At 24.8% G+C, this 17,772-nt stretch overlaps 1 protein-coding gene across 1 annotated transcript in view; it reads left to right on the top strand.

The window, feature by feature from the left end:
* Positions 1-17,772, top strand: part of LOC129619000 (uncharacterized) — a 98,063-nt gene that overhangs the window by 52,783 nt on the left and 27,508 nt on the right. The window contains exon 2 of the mRNA XM_055534045.1: positions 14,257-14,426. Within this exon, the coding sequence (XP_055390020.1) occupies positions 14,325-14,426 (102 nt within the window). The 5' untranslated portion in view covers positions 14,257-14,324. The remainder of the gene's footprint in view (positions 1-14,256; positions 14,427-17,772) is intronic.

Genomic DNA, 17,772 nt, shown 5'->3' with positions numbered 1-17,772 from the left:
TATCAAATAATGTCAGCTAAGTAGAAAATTTTATTTATTACAATATCAACTTGGTATGTTTACACGGAATGTGAAATTTTTTAATGTAATTTACTGATTACCGTGCATGTAAAAATATATATAAACTTCTACGGAAAATATAATGTGGTTTAGTATGTAATCTACATATATATTATAAAATGAGTATAAGACCCTATTCAAATGTTAACAATTTCAATTAATAATAACAATGAATTGAAATTAAATTGGTTATGATATTTTGTAAAGTAAACTTACCTTTTGAGGTATACAACTCTTTCACTTCCATGTAGTGACTTCATATTGCATTTTGTACGGCGCAGAAGAATACTTAATCCAAAATAAGCTGAATTAAGTACCAAAGGAAGTGACATAAAATTGACCAAAATTTTGACATAAAATTGGTCAATACGATTGAGTAAAAGTTGTATTTTAATATTATATCTATTAATTTTCAAGTGTTTGTGATGTAAAGACAGGTATATATTAAGAAAATTATTAGTATTTCAAGAATATTACTTTCTGAAATTTTATATGCAACGAATAATTAATTGCAAAATATTTCCAAAAGTGCGAAACCAAAATTATAATTATCTACTTTTGCGAATTTTTGAAATTTTCTAGTTATTGTCAAACGTTTAATTTGAGAAATTTGTTTTTAAGCTGAATGCAGTAATGCCTGTCCGAAAGCTGGATACTATTTAAATTTTAGAATTCATATTATTTAAAATTTAGTTTAGAATTTATGCACAAACTTCTCGTTATTCTTAATCATTTTAAAAGAAATCAATTTTTTAATTGCAAAAATATTATATTACCATACGCATGATTTAGAAATTACATGTGATAAACTGTATGCATTGTGTGCATAGTGTTACTTAATGCAATTTTGAAGTTTGGAGAAATTTAAAATAAAAAAAAGGGTCGATTACTCTTCAAATTTTTTGTAATATAGATATTCAATACGGTTAATTAAAGAAATATTTCCTTTAGAATAACCTTTCATGCTTTGAAATTAAAAATAAAAATATTTGAAAAAAAAATGTAATAACTGTACAAAATAGAACAGATTTAGAAAGATAAAATTTTTCATTACAATTTCACTAAAAACTTATTCGATTTCACATCTTTTTCACCATTCCATACAAAACCTCTTCTTATGAACTAAGCATTTTCATTTCCCTATTTTTGTGAGAAAATTTGTTAAAACGTTTAAATCATCTTTAAATTTAAATTTTTCCGTCCAATTTTCAACCTTTATTTAAAAATATTAAATCTGATTAAAATCTACTGTTTTAATTATTTCAGATAAATTTTTTACAAAGTCAAGATCTCTTTAAAAATGATTTTCCTCTTCTAAATCATATCATAAGAAAAGTATGGTGTTAAAAATTCAATTTTCTTTGTTTATTAAAAGCTCACTTTTTAATATTATCTTTTAAATCTAATCTTAAACTCAATTCTTAAGTTAACCTTTCATCTAGATTGTTATAGGTAGGTAGGTTTAACTGTGGAGTAATTAATGAATCAACAATTTATAGAATATTATAATGCTTACGTTTACACTGCAGTTGTATGTTTGTATAACAGTTAGGCTATAATTATTTTAACTTTAAGAAATTTTTTGCTATAGAAAAAGTAAAAATATAAAAGACTTAAAAAAATTTGTTTTTTAATAGTTTTTTCTTTCTAATTTCTTTCATAGTACTTTTAATAGCATGCATATTTGTATATGCTTATGAAAATTTTAGGTGACTAACCTTCATAGTTGTTATATAGTCACCAAGCTTTGTAATGTTTTATATTTTATACCAAAAAAAGAATTGCAATTGTCATTTTTCTCTTTATATTTTGGTATTAATATAGTCAAGTTTTTATCAACACTATTTAATGGTATCTAAAGTATAATTTAATTTAAATGAATAAAATTGTAGTTTTTAATTACAAATTCATTTTAATAATTGCTTTTATAGATTAGCAACTTTTTATTGTTAATTTATTAAAATTTCTAATCCGGTTTTCCCATTACAATAATGGGAATTTCAATTACAATTATCAATTTTTTTTTTTTACTTCTAATTAGCACTTTTCCAAAAAATTTTTGAAAAAAGTGCTTATTAGTTTCACTCTGTCCGTCCGTCCGTCCGTCCGTCCGTCCGTCCGTCCGTGTGTCTGTTTTCAAAACTTCTACATTCTTAAAGATAGAAAGCTGAAATTTAATACGTACATAGATCTTTACTAGAAACTTATTTTCGTAGAACAAAATTTTTACCTATCTCCCCCCCTCTAGAAGTTATACCACCCCAAAGCACTAAAAATAGCCTATTTTAACTATTTGTTGCAATGAAACCATAAGCATTTTTGAAATTTTGCAAACGCAGAAAGGCAGTAGCTTCCTTCCCCTAGCGCAGTATACTATAGCTAAACTTTAGAAAAACAAAATGGCCGTTCAAATTTACCGTTATCTAAAGTCCTTTTTTTCCAAATTTTTGATCTCGTTTTTCTTCTAAACCCCATAATGTAGAACTTTGAAATTTTAGCAGCTTTTAGACATTAATAAATAATTCATTTCGTTAGAAGAAAATTTTTTTCCATCTCCACCCCCTCTCAAGTTATGGCCTCTTGAAATTTGTAAAATTTGCATTTTCGCCGCCTTATATTTCTGAAACCGCAAGCTTTTTCAAATTTCTATAAACGCAAAAAGTTAACGGTAAATTCCGTGATATTAAAAAATATAATTATTTTTCTTAACTCATACAATTAAACCTTAAAATCGAGCATTACGTTAACCCCTGCTTATATTAATTTTTGCTTTATTTCAAAGACTGCATAAATCGTTCATCCTAAACATATGCAATCCTAGAAATAGTTTTGTATATGAATGAAAATAATTTTAATAGTGTGATAGGTATACATACTCGTAGACTGTATTTAAAAGCAGAATTTTCACTTGTTGAAGGGAAAAGTGCTACAATACAAACCATTGGTTTGACCCAACTTTATTTTTAAATTTCTTTTATTACTCGTATATTATTTAATAATATTGGTAAGGTAAATTATGTATTACGAGTATATTACATTATGGTGTTAAGTAAGTAAGAAAATTGTTTTTGGAAGTATTACAAATGTAAGTAGTCGTATATCGTAATTAAAGTAATTATTTTTTTTCTTAATAAGGAATTTTGTTTTTTTTTTCGTTAATTTTAGTAATGCTATACTTTCACCTTATCAATAAACTAATAAATCATGCATAACTTGTAATTAAAGAAATTAAATTTTGATTTGTATAATTTTATTATTATTTTTATTATTAACAATTGTATGATATTTTTTTCTGAGAAATTTTGACTTATTTTTAATTGAATTTTTCTTAAATTTTAAAAAATAAGTGTTATTATTAAAGTTTTTTAAATTTGGTTTTGTAAATTTTAAGTAATTTTCGACAAGAAAATTATTTTCACTTATGTAATGTATAGTGTAAATGAAGAGATAATCGTCGTAGGTGCTCTTGAAATATGAAATAAACAATTAAAGCGAGAATATCGTTATGAAATCATACATATGTAATTTTTCACTGACCGGGAGAGAAGAGTTAGTATAAAAAGTGACTGATAATATTATGAATTCTCAAGTGAAAAATGGGGAATATACAGAGTGATTCAATAACTTAACATAGAATGGTTATTTTGCTACATCTTCTGTATCATAAATTTTTTTTAACGTTTGATCAATTACATTAAAACTTAAGCAGCTGGTCCAGATTCTGTAATAAGAAATTTCAAATTTAAAAAGATTTCCTACAAAATTGTCGGGTTAAGGAAAACTAAAAAAATAAAAAAACGGGATAATTTGATTTTTTTAAAATTCGAATACTTGGTATTCCGAAATACATAAAATATAAAATCAAGTAACATTTAGTTTTATACCTGTTACTAGGCCTTTCAAAAAGTGTTTGATTGAAGTCCTTATCTATTTTGGAACGGAAATTATAAGCAAAAAATTTGAACAAATAGAAATTTCGCTAAAATTTGTTAAAATCCCTGTAACTCGGAAGCCCTTGCGATATAGCAACTACTACCCTGTACAGCTTTTCAAAAAAGTGAGTTAAAATATGTTAAACGAGTAACAAATTTACTTAATATTTTAAAATTTCTACATGATAGAAGACAACACTTTAATCCGAGTATTTTTCTATTAAGACAAAATTAAAAATATAGAAAGAGTACTCGTATAATATTAAATCATCGCCTAGTTTGATTGATATTTTTCTGAATGTGAGAAAAAAACGAGTTCTATAATGAAATTGTTGCCTTTAAACGCTTTCCCAATAATTTTTTTCTAATTGTTGGCAATCAAATGTTAAAGAACGATTTATCTTTTATACAAATAAACTTATTCCATTAAAAGTGGTTTTGTAGTTGTTTTTTACGTGCTAAGATTTTGCATTTTGAAAACTCGCATAATTTTGAAGTTAATATTTTGCGGTTAGTATTCTTTTTTAATTAAAATATTAGTTTTTGATTCAAATATTTTTTTTATAAACATTTGTATATGTACATTTACATTTATCATTTAAATTCCATAATTTCATTTCATCATAAGCTCAAATTTACTTAAGTGTATTAGAAATTGATGTTGTCAACACTGTTTAAACTTCAACAAATTAAAATTTTTTTTTGGATTAAAAGCAGAGAAAATCGTCTAATTTATTCATTTTCGTAAATTTTTATAATTTTTTTTGTAATAATTATCATATTTTTTAGGTTAAATATAATATTTAATTAGCATATTGAGCATATTTTTAATAATTCGTACGCATTTTTGGTCAATCGACCCTATTTTGCATTTTCTCAAAATTTTTGAAAAATTTTTGTGTGTTGTAATAGTAGGTTGTTAAATAATTATACAAGATTTTGTGTAAATATAGTTTTATTATTTTATCTACATACATAATTACAATATTAATATTGTTATAGTACAAAATAAAACTTAATTCATTACTGCATCTATATATGAATAGTTCACTAGCTCGCATTGATGTATCAATGAGCAAATCCTAACTCATTCTGGATTAAAATATTTTGATAAATCATTATTCGTCAGTTAGTGTCAAATTTGCTGTAGACAACGAGAATCACTCTAAAATCTCTTACCTATAGGCAGTAAATGTAACATTTTTTATACCAATCCAAGTAATTCAATACGACAAAAATAAATCTTTTAGATTGCAGAGATAGCACAATATAGCAGCAGTACTTTTAGTTGGCTATTAAAAATTATAACCAACGACAATTTTTTCTTTCTTGCCCATAACACGTGCATCCGCGTATATTCGCTTTCGTATTATTGTGTTCCAAATTATTTTTTATTAAAAATTTAATAAATAACTTTTTATAAAAAAATAAGTAAAATAATAATATAAAATGAAATAAAATAACCAACAACAATATAAAAAAAATTATAATGACCTAAAAAGTAAACCAATAAAAAAATGAAGAGAAGAAAAAAATGAAAACCAAATTTAAATAAAAGAATAGAAAAGTTCAAAACTTTTATCGAAACTTTAAAAGAAAAATAAAGAAAAATAAAAAAAAAATGTAAACTGAAAATCTTATGAACCGTCATCACTTCACAAAACAATTAAGTGTGCTACCTGACTATAAGACAGGTGTAAATTTGTTATAAACGGCAAAAACTATTCAACTGTGATGTGCTAGATAAATGAAATTATAAATAAGTCAAATAAATTTAAAAATTTGAATTTAAAATAATTGTTTTATACAAATTTTTGGTTTATCCTATAATTGTCAAAGTGCCCTTTTTTAACAAAATTATCTAAATTTCTCAAATTCGAAGTTGTTGAATGAAGAGTCGAATAAATAGTTTGTAATTTCTATAATTAATGGAATATGATTTGATTTTAAAATAATCAAAGAGGTTTGACAAATTTGTTCTCGTATCTTGAGTTTTATTTGAAATATGATGAAATAATTGATTAATTGTAATGTAATACCGTTTTTTTCAATTTATAATTTCGGAATGACACGCAATTGCTAGGAATTTCTTAAGTGCACCACTTCCCTATCAACACTAATATAAAAATGAGGCTTAAAATTAACCCTGTAACGAATATTTTTTTTAAAGATTTCAGAGTTGAATTGTAATCTTGTGTATGAATGATATAAATTTTCGCTTATATGTACATATATGTCGTACAAAGGGAGCTTGTCAGTCCAAAATTTCATTAATTTTTTCGATTTATTTGATATAGGCCAAATTTTCAGAGATAATAAAACCAAACTGATTATATTTTGGAGAGAATACACATATCTATATTTATGTATAAATAAGTGTGTGTAGGTGTTATTAAAAAATATTGCTTTCACTAATAAATCAAATAAATAAAGATTTCAGATTTCTTGAATTTCAGTTTTGTATCGATAAATAATATTTATTGGATTTTTCGATTTATTGAAAAATTTTAAATTGCCCTTGAAATAATCTGAAATCCTACGTGATGATTATTTATTGTTACCATCCTCCTCTTTCTTTATACTGTTTCTACCATCTTGGCACGCATTAACATTTTTATTTCTCACATAGATTACGGTGGTGTTTCACTTGAATGATTTATTTCGATTCATTTCATCATTAAAAAATATTTATATATCTTTTTTTTTATTTTCACATTTTTTTTAAATAACCTTTATTTTATTAACTGATATTAGTAAGCTAATTCAGGAAAAAAAAAACAAAATGCAAAAATTTAAATAAAAATAAAATATTTATACAAGTTTGGTTTGTTACTGCATTTGGCAGTGCCGGATTTCATTTCATTTTTGCTTAATTTTTGTTTGTAATACCAAATGTAAATTGGAGATAACATCGAGACGATTCTTTAACGATTTGTAAAAAGCAAATAAATTGATTCATATAAAGGTAGAGCTTTGGGGATCCACGAATGTCAAAACAGGTCAATGTGTTCTCATTTTACTATATTGTAATCGTTTTAACCTAAACTTATACTAACGCAATCGTTCATATTAAATGAATGTTGTTGAATATAAACAAACTGTATGAAGAAATCAGTTAAGAGAATAACGATGATGTTAGAAATAAAGAATTACAATACGTTTTAACGATTCACATGATCCAATTTTTAGAAATCCTTGAACTTATTGTTCTAAAGTAAAAAATCAAAAATATTATAGCAATAATAAAGTTCGACACTGTATAGCCGATAATGGTACTTTCATTAATTGAATATACGCTTGCATATTTTTATTAATTCAGTTTGGGCAGATGAAAGTCTGATACGACCATGGCTATTTTATAAAAATAGGTTTAGTTGCATTAAAAAAATATTTTTCTTAAATTTACGATTTTAAATTTAGTGAGATTTTATTCATGTTCAATGATTATTTTATTTATTTTTGTTTTTGTTTTCATTTATATTGTGATGAGCTATGATCATAAAATGTTGTCTCCAAAATTACTTCTTATTAAAAACCTGCCTACACAATTTGCATTTTCCTTGAATATTTTTTTTAACAGAAATTTTAACTTTTATTTTTTATTAAAGTCTTACAATTAAAATCCAAGTTTGTGTATTGGTTTTCGTATATAGAAGAAAAAAATTGAATGGGATTTGTTTACGTTTTAAGTAGTTGTTTACAATATTTTATAAAATCAGAAAAGCTATATGCATACGTAATATGTATACAGTACGTTCGTAACTAATACATAGCCACTTAAGTAATAGAGTTCAAAAAAATTTTTATACAATTCGTTAATTTCAATTAAAGGTTCTTCAAAGCATAATTCTTTAAAGTTTGTAGTTATAAGATTTTCTTCCTGATATTTAACTATTTGAAGAGTTTGGAGTTGTTGATGGATTAGACAATCTTATTGTAATTTTTAAAATTATATCAAACCTAATGACTAAAGAAATTGCTTTAAAATTTACTTGCTTATTAACCTAGATATACCCGTGCGCATTCTTTATTAAAATTGATTGATAACAGCATCACACAATCGCATTAAATTTAAACGTTATTGCATAAGAAGAAAGCAATTTTGTCTAATTAATTTTTAAAATTCATAAATATTTCCGCGAAATCGCCCTAATTAATTTAAAAGTTACTATTTTTTATAAATTTAAATTTAAATACAAACTACTACAATAGTGTTAATAATTGAATAAGTTTTAAATTTACAATTTGTTCACGACGTTTGCTGGGTAATTTTACTAATGACCCTTTTGATTTCTGCCGAATTACTTTTCAAGTTTTTTCAAAAATGTCTTTAATTTTAATACATACATACATATTAACATACTAATTTTGATAAGATAAATCAATATACATATGTACATATATGTGTATAAAAGTAGCCACTAATATTATTTCAAGGCAAACTAATCAAACATGAACTGCTTTTGCTTTATTAATATGGTAATTTCTTAAAATCTACTTTTCCAATATTATTAAAAATGAAAATGGAAAATTCTTTGGAAAATTTTTTTTTTGAGATGAATATTTGTAAATAACCGGTTTACAACTAATTTAATATTTAATATAAGTAAAACAAAAAAAAAACTAAAAAAAAAAATATTCCTCCCATATTTTTTTTTTGTTTTCAATTGAAAATTGTACAAATCAATTCGGCACGAAACTGTTTTTCTATGTATTCTATAATATTGTGCATTTTTTAGTTGAATCTATTATAAATCTTTATGACATGGTGTTTTGGGAACAACAAAAATGAGAATTTTTTATAAATTTTTTATTGAGGTTTTTTAATATTGCCACCTTATTTTTGATAGACTTTTTCCGGAATTTCTTGAAAGTTCTACATTTATTTCTAATAGAGTTTTTAAAGCAAAATGCCATATTTAAAAGGGACTGCCCAGAATCAAACGAAATTACCGCCGTAAATTTCACCGCCGGCGATGAAATAGTTTAAATTCCTATTTTACCGCTGGCGGTTTTTTTAACATTATTTGTTTCCATGCGCGTGTGACATTATAGGGAAAATACTGTTCAATTGATTTTGCCTTATTCCGCTGTTATTCTAGGTTAACCATCCACCGTTATGCTCATCACTTCAGTTATGTTTTCACGCAGTAAGACTTTGAAATTTTACCTTTAAAAAAACAACTTTCGAAAACCAGACACAACGAAATTGATTTCGGCAATTCATTTAATGTTAATGCCATTGTAGTTGTATAATTTCATGTTCTGTGTACGTAAAAATTTTACGAAGTTACTGGTTATTGGAAATATTCGAATTAGTGTAATTTTTAATTTAACTTTAAATAATAGACTGATAAGTTACAAGAATCGAAAATTAAGAAGTTTTACCTTTCGAACATTTTTAAATAAATTGACCTAAACTTATAATTAATAAAAACTTTTCGTTGTGTACACTAGTTCAATAACACTTAATATTAAAAATTTCTTGAAACACCTTACGTACCTTGTCGTGGTTAACATGATGAACATGTGCAATACCTTATATGCATATAGATGAAATATATGTAAGTATATATCATTGTATATTCAACTAATAATGTATTCAAACGCCATCATCTATTGACTTTTCAAAGTAAACTTGTCTCAGATTTGTTTTTTCTTCAGATTGAATTTGAAATATAAAAAAACAGAAACCAAATAAAGAAAAAAATTGAGTGGAAATATGAAAATCTACAGATTTTTTTTTTTAACTTTTACTTTTTAAAAACGTGAGAAGTTGTGTTTTTGCAGTTTTTTCTTTATTAAAGCCTCTTATTTCCCTCTGGAATATTTTTGATTTGAATATAAAGAAATAAAATTCTTATATAAAGATAAAAATTGGTAATAAACCATATTAAGCACAGTATGGAACCTCTAATTTATTATGGTATTAAAGGTGTGTAGATATTACCATCGTGCTGGTTTTGCCCTAGATTTTATCAAATTTTTTCTTTTTATATTTATGGTTAATTTTACTTTCTTCTCAGTTCTCGATTTCATAAAATAATATTTGATTTTGTACAAATTTAATTTTATCTTAATCTTTAACAAATTTGAAAGTTTTATTAATTAAGAAACTAATGAATTTCTTTCATATTATTCTGATATGCATGACCACTGATTTTTTTTTTCTATTTGTATGACGGGCAAATTATTGGTCAAAAAAATTTATGTAAAACTCTAAAAATTAAAGAATATTAAGAAGAAGAAATGAAAATAAAAGGAGAAAGAAACAAAGGTAAAAATCAAAAATCATTTTTTCATTTGTGCGAGTACTTTTTACTGATTTGCATATGCAAAAGTGTTTTGCATTACAAAATAAGTGTCTTTTCTGGGCTATCAAATAAACAATCCGAGACTTCAGAATTGAAGTTAAACTGTGTTAGTACTGCATTCAAGAATTTCAAGATATAAACTAAGTTATGTATTAATTGCGTATTTCAGTTATTGAAAAATGTGCACAAAACAATTTGAGGAACCTAATGTAATTTAAAAATTTGGTATTGGACGGTCGGTATATGAATTTTACCGGTACATGACATTGATATATAAGTATGTGCGAGTTATCAAATCCCATTGATATTTTAATAGAATTTTTTTTGAAATTAATAGGATTCGCTCCTAAACATATGCAATATTTTACTAGATTAACAAAAGACTTAATTTAATTCATTTTCGTTATAAAAATCTTAAAACTTTTATTAAAATATTATGAGTTCTAGACTTTTATATGAAAATGTCCTATTCTGCAAAATCTCAGGTTTAAGAGACAGCATTTTTTATTAATTTTTGAGTAGAATACATAATATAAAAAAATTATTCTCCTTTTGCTGTATAACAGTTTTAACACTGGAAACTCTAGTAAATCACTTACAACAAACAGCATTATTAATTCAATATTACATATACATAAACCGACTCATCACTTATTTATAAAAGTTTTATAAATAAAAATTTTTTGTATAAATATTTAAACTGTACGAATTTCAATAAGATTTTTGAACTTTAGGAGCGTCAAAAACGTGATCATCTAAATACTATGGGTATTATAAGAAGTTATAGAGTATGAAAAATGGTATGCGCTAAGTACAATTTATAAAAAACAATTTAAAATTTGTTTCTTCTTTTTTAATTTTTCTCGCGAAAATGTCAACGACATAAATATTTTTCTGTTTATTTTAGAAAATTATATTTTTAAGTGAGATAGAATGCGCGCAGGTATTTTGATAAAAACTACAATTTTCATATATACAATTTCGAATGTATTAAATGATAAAAATATTTGTAGTTATATCACGTTAAAAATTTTTAATTCCGAATCATAAAATATGTTGATCAGAATGATCTGAATTTTAATATAAGTTAAAAGCAAGGTGATATTCATTGTATTCATTGTACGTGCATTTTTTGATGCTAAATAAAAGTAGTGTGTTTTCCTCATTGAAAAATATGCACGACCATTGAAATATATAGGTGAAGTATGCAAAAACGATTATTCATTAAAATTCATAGGTCAAACTAGAAAAATTTGTTCCAGACATACACTTACAAATATACGACATAAAATTAAAAATGTCTAGTCTGTTTAATTTTTTTATGCTAGCTGTTAGGGTATAACCATTTATTATTTTATATAGTTAATTATTAAAATTAATTCCAAAGCCATTCGTAAAATATTTATGTTTTTAAATAAACTGCATAAGTCATAATCCTTTCTTATAGTATTTTAAATAAATTCTATATTTAAACGCGTCTTAAGCATAATTAAATAAATAAATTACGAAAAGAGCCTTTAGCAATCTTAATAATTTTTCTTATTGTGCGGTTTAATGGGGTTTTAAAATTAAAATGTTACATCTTCAAAAAAGACATTTATACAACCATTTCTTTAATGTTTCATATTTTAAGATTAAATAAGCATTAAATAAAAAAAAGTTTTAATATGGCAAAATTCTTTCAATAATAATTAAATTGCAATTTTCATGCATGGTTACTTAAAAGAACAATATATTAAGTACCTATATATGAAAGAACGTTGAAGATGTTTTTGATTAGAGATACTCTTATAAACAGCCAACATTCTTAAATATTATAAGTATATCCATTGCCCAGTTCATCATTTAGATTTAAAGCCAATAATAACTTAATTATCAAGGTAATACAAAACATCGTTAAATATTTATTCAAGGTAAGGAAAAAGTCATAAAATTTCATGAGAAAATAAACAATTAAAGAAGAAAATAAACAAACTCAGCTGAATATGTACAGAAGTACATGATACATATGCATGACATTTGTATATTTAATTTCTTTTATTCCAGTGTTAAAGTTTACATTAATATTTATTGTTAATAATAATCTCAATAATTGGAAAATTCAAAATGATTTTATCAATTTGTTAAAATTAATTCATTATCAAAAATAGCCTACTCATGTTTACAGGCGCAAATTCAATATTGTTAATTTTAAACAAACAGGGTGCCATAAGGCTTTTTCGTAACTTTAAATGAATAGAGTAGTATCACTTCTAGTTTAAACTCAATAAAGTTAATATTTTACTTGAATTATTCGAAACCATCATATTTTAGAATAATCTTTTTTCCATATCAATATGAATGATATAATCATATTATAGTTTAGAGATGAGGGATATGTCCTTTATGACATTAAGGAACATTACGGTCTATCGTTGAGTTTTAGTCTCCCTAAGTATTTTTATTTCATGGTTTTATTTAAATGGTTACATGGTAATAGTATAAAATCATAATATAATAAAGAGTCCGGATTTTAACATTTATATTTTTCAATCAAAAATATATTAAAGCTATCAGTTCTTAAATTACTTGCATTAAAAAGTTTTCATGTATACTGTTACAATTACAGTTTTATATGTGTGCTCAAACATGCAAATATATACATGTTGTAAAATAATTTCTAACGTATAATATGGAATTGTTTGAACGTCAATGTTTTTGAGAGTGTAGTGTATTAAAATATGGAAAGATAAAAATTACAAAATGAGACGTATACAATGAGTTGTTTAAGCAAATCTAGATGTTTTAAAACTTTAGCCTTCTTATCTCTTAATTACAAAAATAAAAAATTATTTTGAATATAGACTAGAACTAGTTAACTGAAAACCAAAGACAAATAAGTGTTATAACGTTATAAGTTACAGCTTGTCTTATTTGTAGTTTTATACATGTTTAATCTTACACTTGCTAACACGGTTCGTTGCTAATAATATATAATTAACAGAGTTCATTATGATTGACTTTCACTGTTATTTTGTGTATTTATCGAGAAATTTAGTATAATAAATAATTACAATTAATTAATTTAATTTTAAACTTATTGAAAAAAATAAGAAATTTGGTGAACTCAAGCATAAAATTAAGACAAGAAGAAAAGTAAAGGTTCCATTAATTAAAATAATTTGGTTATTTTTGTATATTATATTTGACTATACACACGTGAACTATATTGAATATAAATAAATAATGTTGAAAGTTTTAAATATGAAAGCAAGAAAGAAATTATTTTAATTTTTTAATAAACAAAATTGTAAAATTTGTAAAATCAATTTGATATCGTATTAAAATGCAAATTTGTAAAAAAAACGTGTACATAATTTATTATAATTATTAAAAATTAATTTTTTTTGATTAATTTTGTTAATTATCATAAAAATTACATAGTTTTATTGGAAAATAGAATGTAAAATTTTCCTTATTTGAAGTAGAGTATGTGTATGCGATTCTATTAGAAAATTATTTAAAATTTATTGTATACATTTATGTAAATGTAAAGCTATAAGCCATGTTCGAAAGTATAATAAGAAATTTAAAATTATGTACATCAAAGATCAATTAGATCAGGTTGTCTGCCACCGATTTTCACAAGAATGTATCTGCATCGAGATACCTAAATATTATTATGTGTCAGTTGCAATAGGCTTTTATATGCAAAATGCGTTAAAATCATTACGGAAGTGTTATTACTGTAAACGGTTTATAGAATATTAAAGATTAATATTATATATATAGGACAGGGCTATTTCTCTTACTATTTCTTGTATATAAATCATTAAACCTCTTTTGAATATATATTAGATTTATATATATTAGATTTAAAACATACATTTATTTTTATTATTCACATTAATTGAGCACCATATAAACAATAAAACTTTTTCATTTTTTCCCTCTTCTTTATGTACTTTTAGATTGATGAAACGAAATTCAATATTTAAGACACAAAGAAAATCTTAAAATAGAGAAAAAAAACCAAAAAATGACATCGGCGGACAAAAGTAAAAATAGCAGTAGTACTGCTAATGGACACCATCATGTTTGTAGTAAACATGGTAAACAACAACAAAATCATAATGTAAAGGTAAGTCAATAATTTTATACACATATTGAATTGAAATATTTTATTTAGTTTTGTGATTGCTCATAAATTTGAAAATATACAAATGAAATTGTGTATTTTTATATTTATACCTTTTTTTAATGTAAGCATATAAAATACAATTTAAAGGTTTATAACCGTGATCAAATGACCGACATTTAATGACAGTTATGCTATTATATTTTCAACATGAATTAGTTTGAATGGCATATATACATATATATGTATATAAATTTTTTAATACTACAAAGAACTTAAATCCAAAGTAAATTACAATAGTTTTTTTAATAATTTTGCCTAAGTCCGACAAAAGTTCAAGGTACATTTATATATAAAATAAATTAATAATTAAGAAAATTCTTTATGTTTTCTTCTAATTAACCCTTTAGTGCAATGTGTGGAGTACAATTTTAGTTTGAGTAAAGTTTTTATAAAAATGGTCTTTTAAACAGCATGAATATGGGTCAGCTTTATTATTTCAACGATATTCATTCATTTTAATGCTAAATTGCGTTCCACATGATTTGATGTAATTTTAAACCTTTAACTAAAGTTCTTTTTTAATCATAGGAATGCATATTCACAATACATATATGTATGTTAAATTTCAAATACAAAAATCTTTTCCTTCTATGAACTTTAAGATGCTCAACATAGAATATTTCTAATTATTTTATTATTTTATAAATCTTATATTTTAAATTTAGGTTATAATTCATCAAATGATTGATTATAATTAATTATTATTTTTAATGTTTAAATTTCAATTAATCTTGTTATTCTTATAAATAGTCCAACAATTTCGATAAAATCAAAATCTTAAAAATATTGTTTCTTGTAGAATTAATATAGCACATTGTACAGTACTAAATTCAATTTATATACAATGTATTATACAAACGGTAGCTGTATTACAAATTTCCTCCGGTTAAATATCATGTTTACTTATTTTTGAAAAACTATTCCGCGTATATAATTATTATTTGTAATAGCATAGCTACAGATATGATTGTGCGTTTTGTTAAAAATATTTCTTATAAAGGCAAAATCGTTTTGATTATACAAATTAAAAAAAAAATACTGAAATTAAATCATTTCAATATGATTGAATAAATATAATAAAGAAATTAAAATACTCATACTTTCTAAGAAATTAATTTCTCCACAATTAAATATTAGAGGAAAATTTACAGAAAAGGCAAATGTAAAACAAGAAAATTAAAAACCAAAAATTCTCACAATTTAATTTAATATTTTTTTCTTTCCTTTCTGTTACCATAAGTATTGTAATGTAAACAATGCTTAAAATCAAAACTGACAATTATGTATTCATCCACAATAGGGTTAAAAAAGTCTTTTTATTCAATTTTTATGTACACAATAGAACAAAAACAAGGAAATTTTAAAGAGTTGATCAATAATATTGTAAGATATCTTGGCAAAGAAATTGAATTTATGTAAATAATAAACTATTTTGGACGTTATGAATGTTGAACTTTAAAATACTTATTTTAGTGTAAGTGTGAGAGCGAATTCAAGTAATCAAACATCTTACTTCATGCTTAAATTGCACTGCGTTCCTTTGTGAGGCAGAAGTTATTATTGTTTTTCTTAAATTAGGTTTTGCATCAAGAAAAGGGTTATTAGTTAAAAATTAAAAATTTCAAATTATATGGCGTAGCCGTTCTATTTAAATTTTAAGTATTTTAAAAAAAATTTCATATTTTTGTTGTCAACTGATTGTCTTCACTACTGTTATACTCTGAAAATTCTATAATAATCCCGAATTCCTTTGGTTGCAAATTTCATTTGTGGGTTAAATTTTTTAAATTTGTTATGAACAATTCAAAAAATAAACATTAACAGCTTGATCGTGCATGTCACTTTTTTACTCACTTTTTATTCACTTTCAAATTAGAATTCTCAGTATTTTCTAATGGATGTTTCATTCACTTTCCAAAACCAGAGTGAAAAAATTTTGTATGTTTTAGAAAAAAACGAGATACGCAATACCAAATAATTCTTCTCACTCGAAAATTACATTATACATGTAGATGTACTTATATGATAGTTACTAACTTTCTTCGTATTTTCCGAGTAAAATAGCGAAATAAACGATCAGGCTCTCTTAAATTTCTTCTTTCTATATTATAAATTAAAATTTCAATTCAAAATACTCTTCTAATAACATTCTTGCATTCGAGCAGCTTTATTGTGTTATGTACGATTAAAATTAATAACGAATATAGAAATTAAATTGTCTTTCCCATGAAAAGTTTAATATGTATAAAGTTGAAAAACAGCTAGAAAACTGAAAACCAATTTTCTTAAAAAACAACTCATTGCATTTTTTATTATACCCTGCACTTCGTGAAGGGTATATTAACTTTGGTATGGAGTTTGTAACTACTTGAAGGAGTCATCTGCGGTATGGACATATATATATATTCTTGCTCAGCGTAAAATTCTGCGTCGATTTAGACATGTCCGTCTGTCCGTCCGTCCGTCCGTCCGTCTGTCCGTCCGTCCGTCCGTCCGTCCGTCCGTCCGTCCGTCCGTCCGTCCGTCCGTCCGTCCGTCCGTTCGCACGATAACTCAAAAACGAATAATGCAATCGACACCAAACTTTCACAAGTTTTTTCTTTTGTGCCAAGGACGAGCCCTATTGTTATTGGACTAATTCGGAGAACGGGTTCGGGTAGCTGCCATACAACTCAAAGAGTTTATTTTAAATATTTCAAAAACTAATAAAGCTATAAATATAAAACTTTGTATACATGTGTCCAATTATATTCTACACATGCTCTAAAAATTATAATGGGATAGCTGCACCGGTTCGGGTGGCTGCCATACAACTCCAACAGCAAATTTTTTATATTCGGCAAAATAATAAAGTCAGATTCATGAAACTTGGCAGTCATGTGTCCAATTATAGGTCAAATATACTTCTGAAGTTTTAGAGGAATTGCTTTACAGGTTCGGGTACCTGCCATACAACTCCAGAAGCTAATTTTAAATATTTGGAAAAATAATAAAGTCAGATCCATGAAACTTGGCAGTTGTGTGTCCGATTATAGATCATATATATTTGTGAAGTTTTAGTGGAATTGCTTGACAGATTCGGGGACTTGCCAAACAACTCCAAAAGCATATTTTAAATATTTGGAAAAATAATAAAGTCAGATTCATGAAACTTGGCAGTTGGATGTCCGATTATAGATCAGATATATTTGTGAAGTTTTAGAAGAATTGCTTGACAGGTTCGGGTACTTGCCATACAACTCCAGAAGCTAATTTTAAATATTTGGAAAAATAATAAAGTCAGATT

This window comes from Condylostylus longicornis, unplaced genomic scaffold, assembly GCF_029603195.1.
Source record: "Condylostylus longicornis isolate FDR11 unplaced genomic scaffold, ASM2960319v2 ptg000010l, whole genome shotgun sequence".
NCBI lineage: Eukaryota > Metazoa > Arthropoda > Insecta > Diptera > Dolichopodidae > Condylostylus > Condylostylus longicornis.
This window is presented reverse-complemented; position numbering and strand designations above follow the sequence as displayed.